Here is an 18,408-nt window from a genome sequence, read left to right as displayed (position 1 = left end):
TGTAAAGTTTTTCGTGGGCTTAGCTTTGGGCTTCTCTACGACCAGGGTAGAGGTCCGGGCGCATATTTCTGGAATCCCTCAATGTTGAGAAGGGGGCGCACAGTCCATTTTTGTGTGCCCCCTTCTCAGCATTGAGGAATTCGCTCTCTGAGGAAAAGGCACAGGTATGTGCGATAACGATAGCAGAAGATGAAATGACAGTCTGTCCATAATGCTGGAAAAAAACTCATCGCTGATTTACACTCCCACCTTGCGGTTACTCTTTTTGTCGGCAATTCCTAACATTACCAGTATCACATACCTGCACGGGTGTATTAACCAACACTTACCCCCCGATATTTTTCGTTTCATGCTTGCTCTGCACAGATGGGGTTACACGGGTATACAATAGACTGCTGTAAGGTCAAACTTTGGGAATGTACCCTTCGGCAATGATATGCACCACGGCTAAAGGATTTGGACTGGTATGTATTAATTAAGAGTTCCCAGAGTTCTGTAGTGCATGATGAAGCCTTGCCCAGTCTTGTACATTTTGTGTTACTGTCACGAGAAATACAACCACCAGGGTTGTGAATTTAACCCGTAAACAGTGGCCTCTTGTGACAGCGTACTGCCTTAGACACCATGCTGCAATGTTGTGCGAGAGATTTTGGCTACATAGTCATCACATCAACATGTCAGTCTTCCGTAACCCCAGCCAGAACATGACAGAGGCAGCTAGCATCACCCCTATGACCACACAGGCTGGCCTGATGAAACCTGCAACTGCCCGATTAAGACTTATCCCTACCTCCACACAGAGCTATCTTCAAACTATGTTGCTGAACTGCATACATGGTGCATTACTAGGCGACGTAGCGTGCATAATAGTGAAGGGCATGCTGCTTTTGGAGTCACACCTTAAAAATAAAACAAGAGTTCACATAATAACGTACTTAAAATGCTTTTTAATTGTCTGCTACAAACATAACTTCCAGTTCAAATACTCTCTAGTTGCGAGCACCATCAAGCACTTCAAAACAAGTTCACTGAAAACAACGGTTCACTCAGCACATGTTGACTACGGCATGGTTTGTGCCTTGTTCACTTTCAAAAGCAAAAAGTGCGCGCGCGAAATACAAAAGCCATCCACTCAGTAAAACCATGATCCGTGAAAACGCACTGCAAATAACGATGTGCTCGAGTTACATATCTAAAAAAATTTGCAGTCAAAATATATTATACCTCTTGCTGGGTTAACAAATGTTAGCGGGGTGTGCCATGCATCGATATTGCAGAGGCACAGACAGAACATAGATCTCTGAACACGTTGGCCACAGTGTGTTAGTGTGGAAATATCTGACTGCAGAGAACAGGATGACTGCGACGGCACCCGTTAAAACGAACAACGTGTGAGGGCCGTAAGCAATCTCTGCTTAGTTTGGATATAGTGCATCATTTTGTCTTGGATGGAACCTTTAGATTTGATGTTAAACAACAGCAAGTCTCTCAACAATAGCGAGCCGTCCGACAGGGCAGTTTTGCAGCTTTGTTGCCGGCGACGGAGCACCGCAACTTGGAATTTTTGCGTGGCACCAACCCTGGGATCACGTTGTGCGAGAGGTATGTCCTGTGTATGTGGTGTTCGGTTGGTAGGCATGTGTCAGGTGGCAATGTTCTAACTTGGCACACATGAAAAACCTTGAGACCACACTGCCGGCTTGTAAAAAGCCGGCAGGAATATCACATTTGCATCATCACAGGTGGCTCAACAAAAAGACTTTACTGCTGTCAGTCCACGCACAGGATCTCAGCTGCAGCGCAGCCACAAAAACAACCAGTTCTAAAACGAGTGATGTCTTGGATATAACAGACAGCCTCCTTTTCCCAGGGCTACACACATCAACAGAGTGATGAGTGTTATGTGCTTTGCTGTTCCAACAACATTGGGTTATTATCGGTCACCGGGGGCTTCTTGTATAGGAAGGCAACCGTCTCGCAATTCCTCCCCCATGGAATAAAAGTTGTACAGGTACTTCAACGACGGTCGCAAGCGTATATGCAGCCACTCGTGTCGTAAACAACTGCCCGGAGGCTACTCCCTGGAAAATTCCAGGAAAACTGAACACGTAACCCCGAAACTACAGGCCGGCGTGGAATGAGCAAATGGCAGGTGGCCCAAGCAGGCAGTGCCTTCCGGACACGAGCGGCTGCGGTGCTGCGGGCATTGCTACACAGCGGCATAACCCTGGAGCTCCTGTAAAGAACTCATGTAGCTCCGAACTTCCTCCATTTCGTCTCGGACTGGCGACTGGAGGTTGGTCAGTGTCCAGGACCGCTGCAGGCCCAGGGAGACCTCCGATTCGAGGTTCTTCACATCGGCGGGGCAGAGCTCGGTGTAGTACGGTCCCCCGCTGCTACCGGCAGAGACGCAATCAGCGGGCACCACCAACTCCTTCAGCTTTGGCCCCCTCAACCGGGCTATGGCTATCAGCTCCGTGTCTGCAATCTCGTGTCCTGCGTGGATGGAGGACCAAATCGCGTGTCACGCGCTCGACCGAAACAGCGCGTAACATGGGACAAAGTGAAAGAAAGATGTACACAAGCGCTAACAACTGTTTATTTGATTACAAAAACGGAATAGTCATGCCTCGTTAATATGGACGCTTCCGTTACCCAGAAAAATCGTCCATAATGCGAGTCGTCCATAATAATGAATCAAGGTCAAAAACGCCAACATTAAGGAATGGTCTCGGAAGAAGGCCAATGCTTCTTCATTTGGGTTTTTTGCACCTAGTTGTCAAAGGGCTTCACAAAGCAACTTCGGAAGGTCATCCATCGGATTTCCCTGTTCCATAGCAGAGCTTTCACACATCGAACAGATGCTGAAAGTGTCTCACTTTTGAATTCGCTGAGCTGACCAAAGAACCGTACAGTCTTGCCTTTTATGCGCAGCGAATATTGGCACAAACTATTATAGTGTTGGTATCTTGTTTTCAGCCTCAGGACTTGCACTTTCCAGCGAATGTTGCACCGGGCGAACTTGCTTAATACGTAAGGGGTGTCACCCTGTCGCCAGTACCTTAGGAGTGTTTTTCGATGATCACGAATGTTGTCGATTCAATTCAATGTTTCTGAAAGGAACGTGTTTCGAGGTACATTCATGCTTCAGCTTTGTATGCTTCTGCCAAAAGTGAATTCCTGGTAGGTGCTGGGGCCACCGGGGGTCACTAGTCATTGTTTCTATTTCTTCCTCTGTGCACTCGCGTCCGTAATAACAATACAAAAATGCCTGTATTTCCGCGATCCGTCCCCAAAATATCCGTCCATAGTCTGTACTGCGTGTTTTTATATTAACGGGGCAGAATTGCACGGCTAGAGATCGGTCGCCGAAAATTTCGTCCATATTAACGGGTTACATACAAACGATACACGACTGTATATAGATAAAATGTTTTCAAAGAGTAGCCATGAGCATGGGCAGTGAATAAATTAGCTTATTTGCAAACAGAGGGAACGTTAAACGCAACGGAAGACGCATCGAAGATGTACCAACTTGCCCAACTACAAACCCTGCTACATGTCACACGTTCTCGTGTAGCAGTAAGCGCAGCAAATCACTGAACAGCGGCAAAAAATTTATAGCCTTGTGCCGCTTTCGGGAAAACGCAGTAGATTATCGCCAGCTACGCCTGATGGTAGCATTTTTCATACAGCGGCCTTTAACGGTGCAATTATTTTTTAAAGAGCGTGCTTTTGTGAGAGACTTTGCAATACAAAACCTGACTTTTTGAAAAAATTGCCCCCAATAAGAAGCTCTGAGGAGGATACAGTGCAAGAAAGACACTGTGGGTAGGCACTGTTGCAACAGTCAGCGACTGTGACTAGTCTCACAGCTTAGCACGAGAAATAAAAAAGCGTACATGCCAATGACACCATACGGGCAAAGAAAATAAAGTGTGGAAAAATGGAAGCCAAGGAAGGAAGGCACGTTGGCTGTAGGGGAAGCAGAGTGCACAGTGGATTTACGGCTGCATGCAACCAGCCAGAAAGACCCAATGCCAAGCCCACAGCATCTTCCTGGCCTGGTTTGTAAAGTGTAGCAATGCATGCCTTGGCTACAATCCGTGATGTACTGTCCTGAGCACCGTGTTGCCAGCCGGACACACCAACCACCACCATTGAAATTCACACCACCTAAGTGGACTGGAACTTTTGTAAAGCATGAAGGGACTCTAGTTTTTTTTAAATAATTTGTGCATTTTCTGGTGCAACCGCCCCATCGTTATGAACACTGCTTTTGCAGGGGTGAGACAGCTGAATCAGATTTGGGAGCAGTTTTTGGAGCAGTGAAATCTTAATTTGGAGCAGAAGAACGACCTTCATTATGTCACCTTGGGAGCCTAAAAGATCAAAATTTTGGCACCTCACAGGGGAAAAGTGTAGTTTTTAATCGGTTTTGAACGTATATAACACTGAAACAGCCTTTCAATAAAGTTTTTTTCTCCGCAGTGTCTAGAGTGCCGTCCGACGGCACTCTAGCTGATCGTTGCAGGCATGGCTAGAGTGCCGTCCGACGACATTCGAATATTTAACACTAGGCTAACACCGCCGAAACAGTCTGTCGTTGCAGTGTAGAGGATACGTCTTAGCTTCTTGATCCCAAAGTCAGTGGTTCGAGACCGGCTGTTGCCTCGGTTGTTTTTTTTTTTAGTTATTTAATTGAGGTGTAATTTTTATGCCTGTTTTAAATGATTTCTTCGTGTGCGTTAGGTTATCTTATGTTATGTTTAGGTTAGGTTGCCTAGCTCTACGTTATCTAGAGAGATGTACTGCCAGACTCTGCAATTCTGCCCCTACACGCCGGTGGACGTCAATATAGTGGAGTGCTTATAATACCGTCGGACGGCACTCCCGACACGGCCTTTTTTCTCCCAGAGCATCACAAGGTACGAACTGCACTACCTTTTTACAATCCATTTTTAAAATTCTTAGGTTCTATGCATAGATAGCGTGGGGTGCCGTTGAAAATACCGAACTGAAAAACTAAGCAATCGTTAGGCATTTTCATTATCGTGTGAATGCCGAAATTGTTATTTTTGCTTTCTCAGACTCGTCTTTACGCACAAGTGTACGGCCACAGCAAAAGTTGCGTAAAGCGAGGTGACAGCAGTCGTCGCACCACACCAGCCCTCCTATTTCAATCCCCAAGGTGCACGTTCACTAAGATCGTAATTTGAGTAACGTTGGTATGTTTAGCCACCTTCCTTTTGGCATTAAATTTCCCTTCAGATAAATGAACCATTATTGCTAGTGTGCAATAATAGCCCGTCCTGCTATCGATCACTGCTTGAACATTTTACAGCGATGTAGCCTGCGCCACCACATCTGCAGTGTCGATCGTCCCATTCCCGCCTCTCGCAAGCTCACTGTGAAAGGCAGCAATGACTCGGCGTTTTATTATAACACCGCAATGAGTCCGAAATTTCCCTTCAAGCACGCACCAGATGCACACACAAGGCCGAAACACGGCGAATTCACGGGCGCCATGTTGTTTTTGAAGAACTCCCGTCTTTCGAGACCTGCAACTTCCCGCAACAGATCAAATGACTAAATGTAAACCCAGCCACCCCCATAACTAAAACCAAGGTAGAAATCAGCGAAGAGCACTCTGCCTGAACCACAAGCAACTGCTTCGCCCGGAGGCCACGTTTTCACATCTTCACCCCAACAAGATGGCGGCGCCCAGTAATGTCGTTATGGAGATACGGCGCTCCAAAAATTGCAGTTTTTTCATCAACTTGCACAAGTATTTTGACGCCACAGTACACATAAGTATTTTTTCTACAGTACTTTGCAATGGTGTTCGATGGGAAAACTTTAAAGACGCACAGAATATAACATGTGCAACCGGACATTGTGACTTTCGAAAAAACTATCTTGAGGACAATTTTATGCAGGTTTTTTATTGAATGATTAATCAATTAAACCTATACAAACAGCATCATCTTGGGGTGCTCGAAAATTATGCCGTCAGTAAGAATTTTTCCCCACTGAAATTGACGGCAGCAGCTGTTTTGGAGCAGTTTGGCGTAATTTTTGCAATTTTCAAGCTTTTGGAGCAGCCTGGCGCAGGAAAACAAATTTGTATCAAATCTGCACAATATGCACAGCTGTCTCACCACTGCTTTTGGTCTTCATGCAATGCCATCGCCCCTCATTTCTTTTCACCGGATGCGCCTTACCTCTCAAACCTATTGTGACAACAACGCACACCCCTAACCTCTAATGGCCTTTTGTTGTACTAGGGCATTTTTCTGTGGGGTATTAAACCTAGCCAAGAAATTAAAGTTCACTGGACCTCAGCTGATGTGTAGTAGCAGCTGCCTGCACTTTCCCTTTCCTTGCACATTGTGGCATTACTGGCATGCATGCCTGTGCAAGACACGTTATTGAACTTACACCCACCGCACATCTCCTGCTTTTCGTGTCTCGTCTCCATTAGAGCTCAACGTCAAGCTCCATTTGCCTCAACGTATGCGTTTGAGATAGTGGCACACCGCCTCATTACGGAACTCACCGACTAATTTAAGACTGCTCAGCCGATGGCAGCGCCAGGTCAGCATCACCACTGGACTCTCGGCACGCACAGAAAATGTGCGCCGGGGCATTCCTCCGTCACTTGCCAGGAGGGCGCTCACGACCGCCAGCACCTCCAATGTCTCGGCATACTGCGCCGAGAGCAGGTCCACGACATCACTCTGAAATGCATCGCTGAAGAAAGCTTGGAATTTGACCAGTGGAATGGCAGCACACAGGAGGCCCTTGATGGCGCCCCAGGGCTCGCAGGTGTGCAGAAGAGTGATGGTGACGCGCAGCTTCGGACAGCACCTCCTTAGCTCGAGCCAAGAGCCTTCGCACACCGTCTGCTGCTCGTCCAGCCCATGCACGTGCACCCCGAACTCTGACAGCAGGCCACGTTCACTCAGCAGCAGCAGGAGCTGGTCACAGACGTAGTCGTAGTCGATGCTCAGGGTCGTCAGCCGCTCGAACTGCTGCAGGTGCCGGAAGTGGATCTCGGGAATGGGGTAGTGGTCGGGGTCCTGCTTCACGCTCGCCAGGTGCAGCTGGGAGAGCGAGCGCCGCTGGTGCAGGCTCAGCAGCGTCAGGAAGCCGTCGCAGTGGTGAAAGAGGTCCTCGAGGCATCCCAGGGAGAAGTGCTCCAAGTGGTCTGTAGTGCGGATCACTTGCCTGAGGACCTCGAGAAACCTGCATGGCATGGGGGTCCTCTATAACACCGGGGGCTCAGGCAGGACAGGTATTCAGCAGATCGACAATGAATTAAGCTCCACAATAACTGCTCTGATTGCTGCTACAGATAACACGTTGCTGTGTGGCTTTATTTTTTAACATTCAATTACACATTATTTGTGGGACACAGCAATGTTGCATTCTATATACCACCATAAACACGTTACACAAATTTTAATGCTGGCCAGACTTGACCAGGTTGCTCGGGAGGATCATTATTACACCCGACACTTTCGCCACTCTGCTCAGAAGATAGCGTTCCGTTTCTGCCTACAGAGCAGAGAAGGCATATTTAAGCCCTGAATAAAACCAAAAAGAAACCCAATAAAGGTTAGCGGGAGAACCCCCCTGTGACAAAGTGTAAAGAAAGCGAACCCTAGAGCCAAACGCTGCAAATTATCAGCACGTTATCAGGAAAATGTCTCGTTAGCAAGCGATAAGCGTTGCGCATGCGCAATGCTGTGTCTGGTCAGCAGAACTGCAACGTAAGGAGGCGTGGCGATGCGTTTTTGCACCCGCGCGTCTGGCGGTTTTTGTCGCCGGGTGTACGCACTTCACGAGCTTCTTTGCTACATGGCGGCATGCCACTCACCACCTACAGTGGTCCACGTAGTTGTATGCGTGTACTGGTTGTACCTGGGATGTGTCGCCTGAGGAGTTACGTTGTTCGCATCATTACCTGTGCTAGCGAAGGTCTCGCTCGATTCACCACTAAATCAGTGCTGGCATTCACCGGCTACGCCAAACGTACTTTAATTTGGTATCATGGGTTCCGGGTAAGCCTGAGATATCTTTAGACTCCGGGATCCGGGCACTCCCTACGTACGCACACTTCGACACAGCAATAACTCAAAGCCGGAAAAACCCGCCTCGCTAGGACACAGCTGGGCGCACAATATGTCAAGTCATTCAGAGCTTTAAGGTAGTGCAGGATGACCTCACCTACAAAAAAAGCACGCGTAACAGCGTTTACTATATTGTCCTTTTATAGTAAGAGGCCACACTAAACACACTTCTCAAAATTCAGTAACATCACGTGATGTCCCTGGGGATGCTAGCAACAGGCGTTGAGCACAAAGCAACGAAGGGCTCATTCACGATCAGCTTGCGATTGCCTTCGCGGTAGAGAATCGAAGCTGTTAAGGTCCACTCACCTGTCGTAAATGCCAATGGTTTCGTTTTCATTGCCTGCGCACCTCGAGCCGTCGCAGGGGTAAAGAGGCCAGGCGACTACGCAGGCAGTCGGACGGAGACAGAGCGATGCCAGTTGACGGTTCTCTCCGAGAAAAGCGAGCACGGCGATGCATTGCTGTACTATCTGAGGACTCGTACAGTCGAACTCCAGCGTGAAGTGGCGAACGAAGCGCCCGCATTTCTTGGCTAAGAACTCCGCTTTCCGCCAGGCGTTTCGTTTGCGGCTAAATCGGATCGTAAGAGTCGTCCAAAATCTTGGGTGAAAGAGGCATTCCCTCCAGGCTCGACAGGTAGATGAAGCCTGCAATTTGTCACTGAACGAGAGATGTTCGAAAATTTCGACTAGGACAACGGTCGGCAAAGCGGCGAAGTCCCCGTGCGCCCACCCCACCGACATTACAACACATTGCCCACATAAACCAAGGCTTGTCGCAAAGAGAACGAGTAAACACCGTTTTTACTGTCAAAAATAGAAACAACTTACGCGTAACAAGAACACAAACTATAAAGTTTTATGGAAGTATTTGTAATAACAAAAGCATCTGAGTTGCCTTTGTTAATAATAACGATTAAAATAAGGACGCTGTACAGTGGCGCTGACATCGACAAATGTTTTGCTGCTTCCGCAGACTGCGGCTGCTTCTAATGTTACGAAAACGTCTAGTTACAGCCTAATGACGAAACAGCGCAATTACTTACCGTCATCAGCAACATACGAATGTGACCCTAATGTCGCTCATGTGCGAAGGTCGGTAATGTTCTGCGCGCCGTAATACAGTAACTATCAACGCTTATGCACATTGCGGCACACGCGTTGCCACGGGTTTTCTGCGAGCGATGGACAGTCTGCTGCGAGTTTTCATCAGGAGAAAACACTGGACTTCGCTGACGAGGTGCAGAGCAAAGGCCGGCATCTCAGCTTCGTGGACGCCAGCATGCGCACTCACAGTCTACAAGAGATGCGTTAGTTGTCTGCCTGCTGATGTCTGTTTAGTCTAATCGTACGAAGTGGTGACTAATCTATGCCGCGTGGTTGTCGAGATGTTAAGAGTTCTTGTATACCCTCATTTCTCATTTCTCCTTGAAAGTAGTGCATACGCGATCTCCGGAGAATGGAAAAGGCCTCTAGTTCGTGTTTCTTTTTGTCACCCTGACCTTTATTTTGTTTGTGTTTTGTTTTCAAATTTAAAAGGCCGTACCCTTCCGAAAAAAGTGCACCAGAGCGGGGGAGAGCTTACGCGCACCATCGGCGCTACGACGCCTAGCTGTTGCAATGAAGTGTGTAACTGCAAGGTTTCACGTTTTCAATTATGTGATCGCAACGTAGCTGATTTTGTGTTGTTTCATTTTCATAATACACCCACGCCTTCGTTTTCCTTCTTTTGTATCACGCCGTAACTATCTTAAAGGGACCCTGCAACACTCTTTCAGCAGTGCAAGTAAACCTGCTTAGCTTACACTACCAGAAATACCTGAGCCAAATATTACACGTGCACGTGAAGCGGTGAGCGCGCAAATCGCTGTGAAACACGCGGAAAAACCAACCGCGCTCTCTTCTGTTCTCCTCATTATGCACCCCTGGCATGGCCTAAACGACGTCATTGAGGCCATGGCTGTCCGATCGGCTGTCACTGGTCAACTTCACGGCTAATTTCTCACATTTCCTGTGACAATCCGTTGTCGTCGGCGCTAAGTTTGAACCTCTTCTATGCCTGACCTGTAGGCACAGTTTTGCCGTTTCTTTTTTGTTTTGAGTGCGTGCGGAGTTTGGGTGATGAGCTCAGTACTTCCCTTTCAAGCAGGCCACTCGACAACAAACGTTCATTGCTTCAAAAACACCCCACCAGCCCGAGCGCTTGCTTGCGAGCAGGCACCGATGCCTGCTTTTTTGTGGCACCAGACCGGAAACAGACCCCTCCACGTTTCAGAGAATAGGAGAAAACTCCCCGGCCTATAACATATCGAAGGCCGCGGAAAAGCGCGCATCTTTCGTCGCGTTGTCCGCGGTCGAGTTGAGAGAGAACGATTATGCGCGATTTCTCATCGCGTGTAGTTTCGGTGATAGTGAACAAATTTTCATAATTCTTGTGGGATGAGAATGCTGGGACAATAAACTTTACCCCAAAATACATTCCTAGTAGTCGATGGTAAGTGCTGCAGGGCCCCTTTAAAGCTGATATTCTACTGGGCCTTGTGAATGCTAAAATTTGGTCTGTCTTCAATAAATCATCCAGAAAAGAAATTGCAGCAGTTACCAGTAACTCCCTGGTGGTTCCGGTTGCTGGGGAGTCACTTATTCACTGGAATGTAATTTGTGGGTCAGTGGTGACAACAAATTACTGCTTATCTCTCACCTACCCTCGGGTCATCGCTCGTGGGTCAGCGGTACAGCCATTGGTGAACTCCATTTTACTGATCGAGCATTGGCCACTGCTCCTGCCGTGTTTACCAGGGCCATTGCACTGGTGTTCCACTGGAGTCCATTAGGGCAGCAAGTTGAAACTAAGATTTAATTATTGGATGTTGAAACTAAAATTTCATTATTGGATAGCTTGTAAAATACGAAATTGACCACCAAGTTAAGGAATAAGAGCGTTAACTGGCAACAATAGAAATGCCATTTTCTCTCTGTGTCATTTGCACCAAATCTAGCGTATACTCTTCAAACTATTATTCATCGGGTTCTGACGGATTTGTTTTTGTTGGTTTAAAAGTAACGTTATTGTAATGTTAATCTTACCGTTAGGAACACGGTGATTTTTTACATGTTAATTTATAATCTTTGTTATTATCATCTGCCAAAGCTTGTTCCAGCCATTCATTTAGTCAAGCGTCAGAGGACAAGAAACAGCAGTCAGCTTATGCTCAATAGCTGTTGTCTGTGCACCAATGATTAAAGCCTTTACGGGGTGGTAACAGCCTGTTCCATCCCTTTTGTAACCTGCCAATTCCTTATTGCATTCTTTCTTGGTTAAAATAGAAAGCATTGAGGCTAACATAAAGGCCCTTCTGCATTGTACAAGTCGGCTCACCTTGCATTTTATTTCCAAAGTAGAAGAGAGTTGACCAACGCGGTGAGTGAATTTACTGTGCATGTCGGGTCACAATTTGCTGAACTTTTGTATTTCAGACTCCGCCTGCAACACAGCGTCATATGCCTCAGCACCGGAGTGATGGATGGTTATACTTAAATACCTGGCGAAAATTTTCATCACAAGGAGTCTTGAATCAGTATGGCATCCTCGTTGACTGAACTTTTGTTGTTGAATTACCTGCGGTGATGGATAAACCTTTTTTTTTTGCAATCCTTGCAGGGCCTGCATGTCTGAGATTGAATATGAAGCTTTGACCAGAGAGACATTGGAGTCCCTCGCAGAAAAGTTTGATGAAATCATTGAAGAACTTAGTGATGTACCCGAAGCTGACCTTGCACTGAGTGTGAGTGAAGTGCAATGCACTGGAGTTACTAAACTGTGTTTTTTGGGGGGTAATAAGAGAAACTCTGTTCTGTGCAGGATGGTGTCCTAACTGTGCACCTGGGACGCAGGCACGGCACCTACGTCATCAATAAGCAGACTCCGAACAGGCAGATCTGGCTGTCCTCACCTGTCAGGTTGGAGCTTGCTTGTATGCTTTAAAATAACCTGCTTTTACACATTTTAGTAAATACAAGGGTAGAAGAGAATGAAAAGAATTGAAAGGTGCCGCACAGACTCGTACACAGATATAACACATTCAAAAGTTAGAAAGACTCGAGTACAACAGCGCCTGGTTATGAGAAAAACGATGCCGCAAGGGGCTGAAATAAAACAAACGCAAACCAAAATCTCAACCTTTGGTGCAACATTTCCTTGTTATGTATATGATTGACTCAGTGATTAATAAATGTTACAAAAATGGCGTCAATGCAAAAGTCTATTGAAGCTTTGAGGCTTCAGTGCTAGGAAAATCCTCTGGCAATGAGCTCCAACTTAGCAATTGAGCTTGTTATTGTCTGCAAGAAATGTGATTCATTGAGCCGTTCTTATATGTACAAAATTAAAACTAACGCAGGATTTCTTTAGCTGTAGTGTTAGGTGGGATGGCTTTGAAACTTGCGAAAAGTGCTGTGTGAAGGAAGCAGATAAATTAGAGACTCAAAAAGCTTTCATTTCTTTAGTGTATTTTATTAATTAGGGGTGCACACACACACACAAAACTTATTTTCACAAGGAAGCATAATATTGAAGCCTTGCTCGAAAGCATTTTGACTGTAGCAGATAATCTGGCCAGTCTGTCTTCAAAGTTTGTAACATTTTTCCTGCTTCTGTTCTGAATCTCTGCCATCATTCTGCACTCGGACGACACACAACAGACATTCCTGCTATCGAATAGCTTTTTCAATCGCCTTTGGTGAGAACAAGTGCTGTTCTTATGTAAACTACTCGCCTTCAATGAGGCTCCTTTGGTGCTGGAAAGTTGATTAGTGTTGCCTGTAGCAAGCTTATATGCTATCGCATTCATTACATTTATGCTTTTATTTTAATGGCTCCCCCTTTTTTAAGCATTACCTTTTTGTCCCAAGAGGTATCTTTGGCAAGATCAAATCTGTCACCATTTTGAGCCAGCACAGTGGTACTGCACGTTTAAAAACACTAAGGTGGTTTGGGAGAAGAGGGTGGAAATAGGGGCTTTTGATACTGAATAACTCTATTAATGCTAATTGGATTAAAAAATTTTTGTGAGAGGTATTACTTAAACCATGGTATATGGGACCATATGTGCTCCATAGTTTCAAAGGAAGCTGCATCCTGACCCCCTCATTAGCCCTTCAAGGGTCAATGACGTACATGTACATCCCTTGCAAACACCATCAAAATGGTCAGTGACGTACATATACATCATTGCCAGTATGTTTAAAAAGCGTGCCTTTTTCAATCATTTCTCTCGCTTGGCATGTGCTACCATACTGCATAAATACATGAATTTTTTTTTTCTTGTGCCAATGGCTCTTCTCTTTTTTTTATGGTTTAGTACAGTGGTGCACCGGCTATCATTTGTGCATCCGTTTACGTGCAGGAGCACAGCGACTTCAGTTCAATTTCGGTCTCGTCCTCCACGCGCTTCCTGCATCTTGCGGCCACGAAGCTGATAAATTTTAAAAAGTCGTATAAGGTTTTTTTTTTTAGAATTTTTCTTGGTTGCTTATGAATACACCACATGTGTGTAACAACACAAACAAATTTTTTGTCACTTTGTGGTCACCCTAAAAAAATTATAGTATTTTCTCGAAATAGATTCTTCCAAAGAGTTTAAATCGGCAATAAAAAAAATCAACCCCGGTGGGTCGCATTTGACGAAAAAATTTTACCTTCAAAGGGTTAACTCTTTCGTTACCGCGGGAAATTGACCAATTTTGAAGGGTCTAACAAAACATTTTTTTGTGCTATACATATTGGTTAGGCACACATTCCAGTGGCATAAAATGCAGATTATTCCACGCGCTTTCCAACGACACCAGTTTTAATATTGTTTTCCTAAATAATGATTGCGAAAAAAATGATCGCATTCGAAATTTTTGTCCACGCGTCGAAGAAAATAAGACAAAAGTAAGCTGTGTATAATAAACGACAAGTAGTAGAAAAAATTTAGAATATAAATTTTGTAGGTAGACATTTCAAAAACCCGTCCTAGAAAAAAATTGAGTTGCGCAGTACAATATGTCAGATATAAAAGAAAATGTTAGCACGCGTGGTGCCCGTGCCATGTGGTGAAGCCCAATCACTATTTCAAATTTTGCTATTTTGTATGGTTCTATAGACGAAATCTGGTGGTGTGACATTATTAAAGGCCCAAATTAGCCTCCACATGATGTAAAAACACCTTGTCAATGATTATGACCGGCACAATATTGAAGGCAAGCAAGCGATGTGAAAACATCCGCTTGGAGTTGAGAACCAAACTCTTTGGTGGATGCTTGTTGACGTTCTGATGATCACTTATCAGTCACAACTTTCATTTGCGGTTTATTATCATGTTCTGACTCACTACGGTAGCCCTGCTTGCAGGAATAAGGTATGATGCGCTAGAATCATGCCCAGCAAGCTTTCACCAAGCCGCCGTCGGGCTGTGAAGCGAGTTCAGCACTACGAGCCTACTACATTGCAGCGCCACCTAACTATTTTGAAAAGAAACAAATACAAGGCTGTTGGAGACTTCGTCAGAATAGACAGTACTACTAAAAAGCGACACTAGACCTCCGGAAACACCCTCGTATGAAACCGAAACTGGCCGGTGAACAGCTGGCGGTGTTCGAGGCCAATTGGAAGCGTTCTCCTCGTCTGGACTGATACCCGACGACTTGGTGTTATCGTTTGACTTTCAGCGGAAGCTGTTATCGCAGAAGCAAGGCGTAGATATAGTGGAAGCGCGAGCGGCATGCTTGTTTTGAGGAGCAGTAGCGGGCAACAGAGGCGCCATGGCAAATGAGCTTGAAGTTGGGTAACTGCGTAGTAGCGCCAAATATGAATTGCGCAATGCAAAAACGAAACCGAAACTGCGGGAAACTGGTTGAAAATGGCAGGCACACTTGCTAGACATGCGGGGGACCATCAGAAATAAGCTTTGGGAGAATAAAGCTGCCCTTTGTCTGAACCAAAGATCATTAGTGAATAGTTGGGGCCATTTTCAAGTAATTATCACCTCTCAACGCCGTCGGAAAACAAAGCTGACCGCATTATTTGGTATTTGACTTGCCAGGAGCCTTTTGACAAAAAATTATTATGGTAATGCAGCCTAACCATGATCTGCATCCCTTTTTCTCAAGTGCAGCAGCCACGCCCCCTTTCTCAAAAACACACGCATCTTAGCTCGCAAAAAACGCTCTCAAAAATCTCAATGTCGGCGGAGCGGGAAAATTTAAACTGATTCTAAAAGGGCAGTGTCTAGACTAACCACTGGCCACATTAGGTGTACGAGAAACGACTACAACATGTTTAAATAGGCATTATAAATCATCGATCACCGGTGATCGATTTGAAAGGCGTGGTAACGAAAGAGTTAACTGCAGAATGGTATTTCTGTTTCAGTGGTCCAAAGAGGTATGACTTTGTGGGGAACAAGTGGATATACAAGCACGATGGTGTCTCTCTCCGTGACCTTTTGCAAAGCGAGTTGTCTGCATTGTTGAAAAAGCCTGTGGACTTTGACTGTAACATATAGCCCACCGTGGACTGAGACTGTAGATCCCCATGGTGTGTATGTACTGTAAATAAAATTTTGTTGCAGTGGCTATTCATTTTTGTGATTTTTGATTAGATTCAGCCAAAAAGCACTTGTGCACAGCTTGTGCTCGAGGTTTCCCTGCAGTATGGTGGAACAAATGAAGAGCACTGACAGATAAAGCATACATTGAAATAACAAAAACTGTGCATCAAATACAGTGGCAAAACACGGAGGCTCTAGCCACAGCAATATGGTCGTGACTTGTTAGAGAGACTCTTTGTCTCTGACATAATGACGCAGGGTGCCCCTTCTTCTTATTGTATTTGTTGCACTCTTTCAATTGTAGAGCTTGCCATCTGGCCCAGTTTTCTGCTTGTAGAGGCAGCTTGCAATGTTTAGCTGTCCCAGTTTCATTATGTCGGCAATGCTGGCTGCTATTTGAAATGGTGGCTGACTGTTGCTCAAGTGCATTCTAGAAGGATGGTTATGTTTCATCGTGACCATGGTGCTTTGAAGAAGTGTGAAAATATTCTCTTGAAGTATTTCTCCACAAGTACTCATGACCATGTGATTACTTACTTTTCATTGGTTAGTGTGTTTTATTGATGTTACTGTCTAACTGCAACCAAGGAGAATTGTGTACACGTGAAGGTCAACCACATGCAGCGTAGAACTGATGGGCCGTCAGGTCTTTTACGCACGTGACGGAGAAAAAAAAAAGCAGGATGAAATTTTTCTTTTCTGGCACATTGAAAAGCTTGGTAAGGCACAAGCAAAACCGAAAGAGCATAGCATACATTTAAAATGCCATTTATAACTTGGTTCAGAGGGATTATGAGCACAAAATACCAGTTTACCTCAGTATAAAGGCTGCTTTGGCCCAAACTTCAAACAAATAATCTTGATATCCAAGAAAACGGAAGACGCAGCAGCGACCTGCCAGCCTGTTTTGCGCCTGGTCTTTTTGACGTTGCAGGATCTTGTTCGTACAATAAGCGGCTGCCGACTAAAGCCACTTCCAAGGAGCATGACTGTGACTGTAGCAGGGCCTCTAATTCTATTTTACGGATTTATTAATTACGTTTTTTAATTTTCCTTTTATTGCATCGCTGCTGCATTCGTGTAGCATGAAAAGACATTTTTTCGATATTTGTTGCATTTTTGTGGTTGAACTAGAGCTGAGTGGGTTTCCCTGGGCTAGTTCTTTTATGTTAAAGTTCATCATGACCCTTTAAAGGGACACCGAAGACAAAATACAAGCTCGCTAGCTCGATAAATTTGCTCACCGAGAACACGAATATGTATGTGCATATTTTCTAAAGTAGGGTAGAAAATACTAAACAAACATGAAGACAGGTGTCGCCGCCACTGGCTATAATGCGCAACTTGCACCAGAAGTGGTTAGAATTGTGTGACAAATATTTTGGTTTATCAAAACTTAACTGGAAGTTTTTGTATAGTGTCATGTTTGAATGTCGAAGAACAAAAAGAAAGCTAGAAACAATACAAGAGCCCAGCCGATAGATTACGTGGCGACCCTAAACGCCAACAAGTTCCTTTCGGTTTCAGTGCAATACTCAGCCAGGTGATTTTGTGACCCTTGTACGGTACTGTGGGCATAGCTACATTTATTATGACCCTCTGCGTGTTTTTGCGGCGCTTAAAAAAAAGGGGAATGCTTATTTTGATTGAAGTCGGTATTTTTAAGTGTCCGCAACGTCTTTCCTTTCTGTCACTGGGTAATGATACTTGCCTGCATTTTGAACACTTCGGTGAACTTCGATCAGTGGACCGGTTTTGGAGTGGTTGGTTCGACGCTCGAGTGGTTGGTTCGACGCCAACATTTGCGCGGCATAAAAGGGACAAGATGTCTTTCTTCAACAAAGCGTCAATACTGATCATGGGTGCCATGACAAAACATTTTGCTGGTGTGGTTAAGTGCATTTCACTTGTCTCTGGTTTCACTCTTTGTAGAGCCACGTGTGTAAATTCAAGTGACGTCGCACGGATAATCCTTGTGGTGGGAAGGGGGGGGGGGGGGGGGGGGGGGTTGGCTGGCGAGAGAGGAAAAGGAAAGGAAAGGCACTGGGGATATTTTGAGCTCGGCAGGGAGCTCACCTGCACACAACCCAGTGCGGGGGAAGGGAAGTGGAGGGGGAGTGACACGATAAAGTGGAGAGAGACAGACAGAGAGAGAGAGAGAAAGCACGTTTACAGCTTCGTTTTCCCACCACCTTCACAGGGTCGATTGGCGGGCATTTTTGGGGGTGTTTTTCTATTACGGATTCTACCTTAGCTGCGGTTATGGGAGAGTTGATTGCTTCTATTAAGTCGTCAGAAATTTTTTGGAGCTCGCTGAGGACGTTCTCGGTTTGTTAGTTGAAAAGAGTATAGTCCTCAAAAGCGCTTGCAACTTCCCGCGGCCCCCGGCGTGCCAGCTGACCTCGGTGATGGACTTCAGTGATGTTTTTCCAGTTGCCGTTCTCTCTATCTAGTGTGCGGGAGATTTTAGAGGGCTGTGTCTCGGACTTAACCGCCCGCTCTTGCATTTGTAGAGGAGCGCACGTGCTCAGCCGATAACCAAACAATCCGTCACGAGAAAGCATCGCGTTCAACATTCGTCGTCGTTAGACACATCTCTCATGCGGACTGGGCGCACCTCGGAGAATATTTAGGAAGTGACCACGCCATCTTGGCCACCACCATACACGGCACAGAGTA

General features: G+C 45.6%; 2 protein-coding genes across 2 annotated transcripts; one reads left to right on the top strand and one right to left on the bottom strand.

Annotated features, from left to right (window-relative positions):
• Window positions 1–927: 927 nt before the first annotated feature.
• LOC144170119 (F-box only protein 33) lies at window positions 928–8,960 on the bottom strand. The gene is made up of 3 exons (XM_077699694.1): window positions 8,445–8,960; window positions 6,560–7,248; window positions 928–2,496 (listed from the first exon to the last, which is right to left on the bottom strand). Exons 1-3 carry the CDS (start codon window positions 8,879–8,881, stop codon window positions 2,210–2,212), a joined length of 1,413 nt encoding a protein of 470 aa, XP_077555820.1. The 5' UTR covers window positions 8,882–8,960; the 3' UTR covers window positions 928–2,209.
• A 142-nt stretch (window positions 8,961–9,102) lies between these two features.
• On the top strand, window positions 9,103–15,760 carry Fh (frataxin). The gene is made up of 5 exons (XM_077699695.1): window positions 9,103–9,447; window positions 11,615–11,715; window positions 11,799–11,922; window positions 12,000–12,097; window positions 15,552–15,760. The coding sequence occupies exons 1-5, from the start codon at window positions 9,322–9,324 to the stop codon at window positions 15,682–15,684; spliced, it is 582 nt and encodes a 193-aa protein (XP_077555821.1). The 5' UTR covers window positions 9,103–9,321; the 3' UTR covers window positions 15,685–15,760.
• The last annotated feature ends 2,648 nt before the right edge of the window (window positions 15,761–18,408 follow it).

Source organism: Haemaphysalis longicornis, unplaced genomic scaffold, assembly GCF_048455015.1.
Source record: "Haemaphysalis longicornis isolate Haplotype H1 unplaced genomic scaffold, Haemaphysalis longicornis Haplotype H1 scaffold_2, whole genome shotgun sequence".
Classification (NCBI taxonomy): domain Eukaryota; kingdom Metazoa; phylum Arthropoda; class Arachnida; order Ixodida; family Ixodidae; genus Haemaphysalis; species Haemaphysalis longicornis.
Note: the sequence above shows the minus strand (reverse complement) of the source record. Positions and strands in the feature narration are given on the sequence as shown.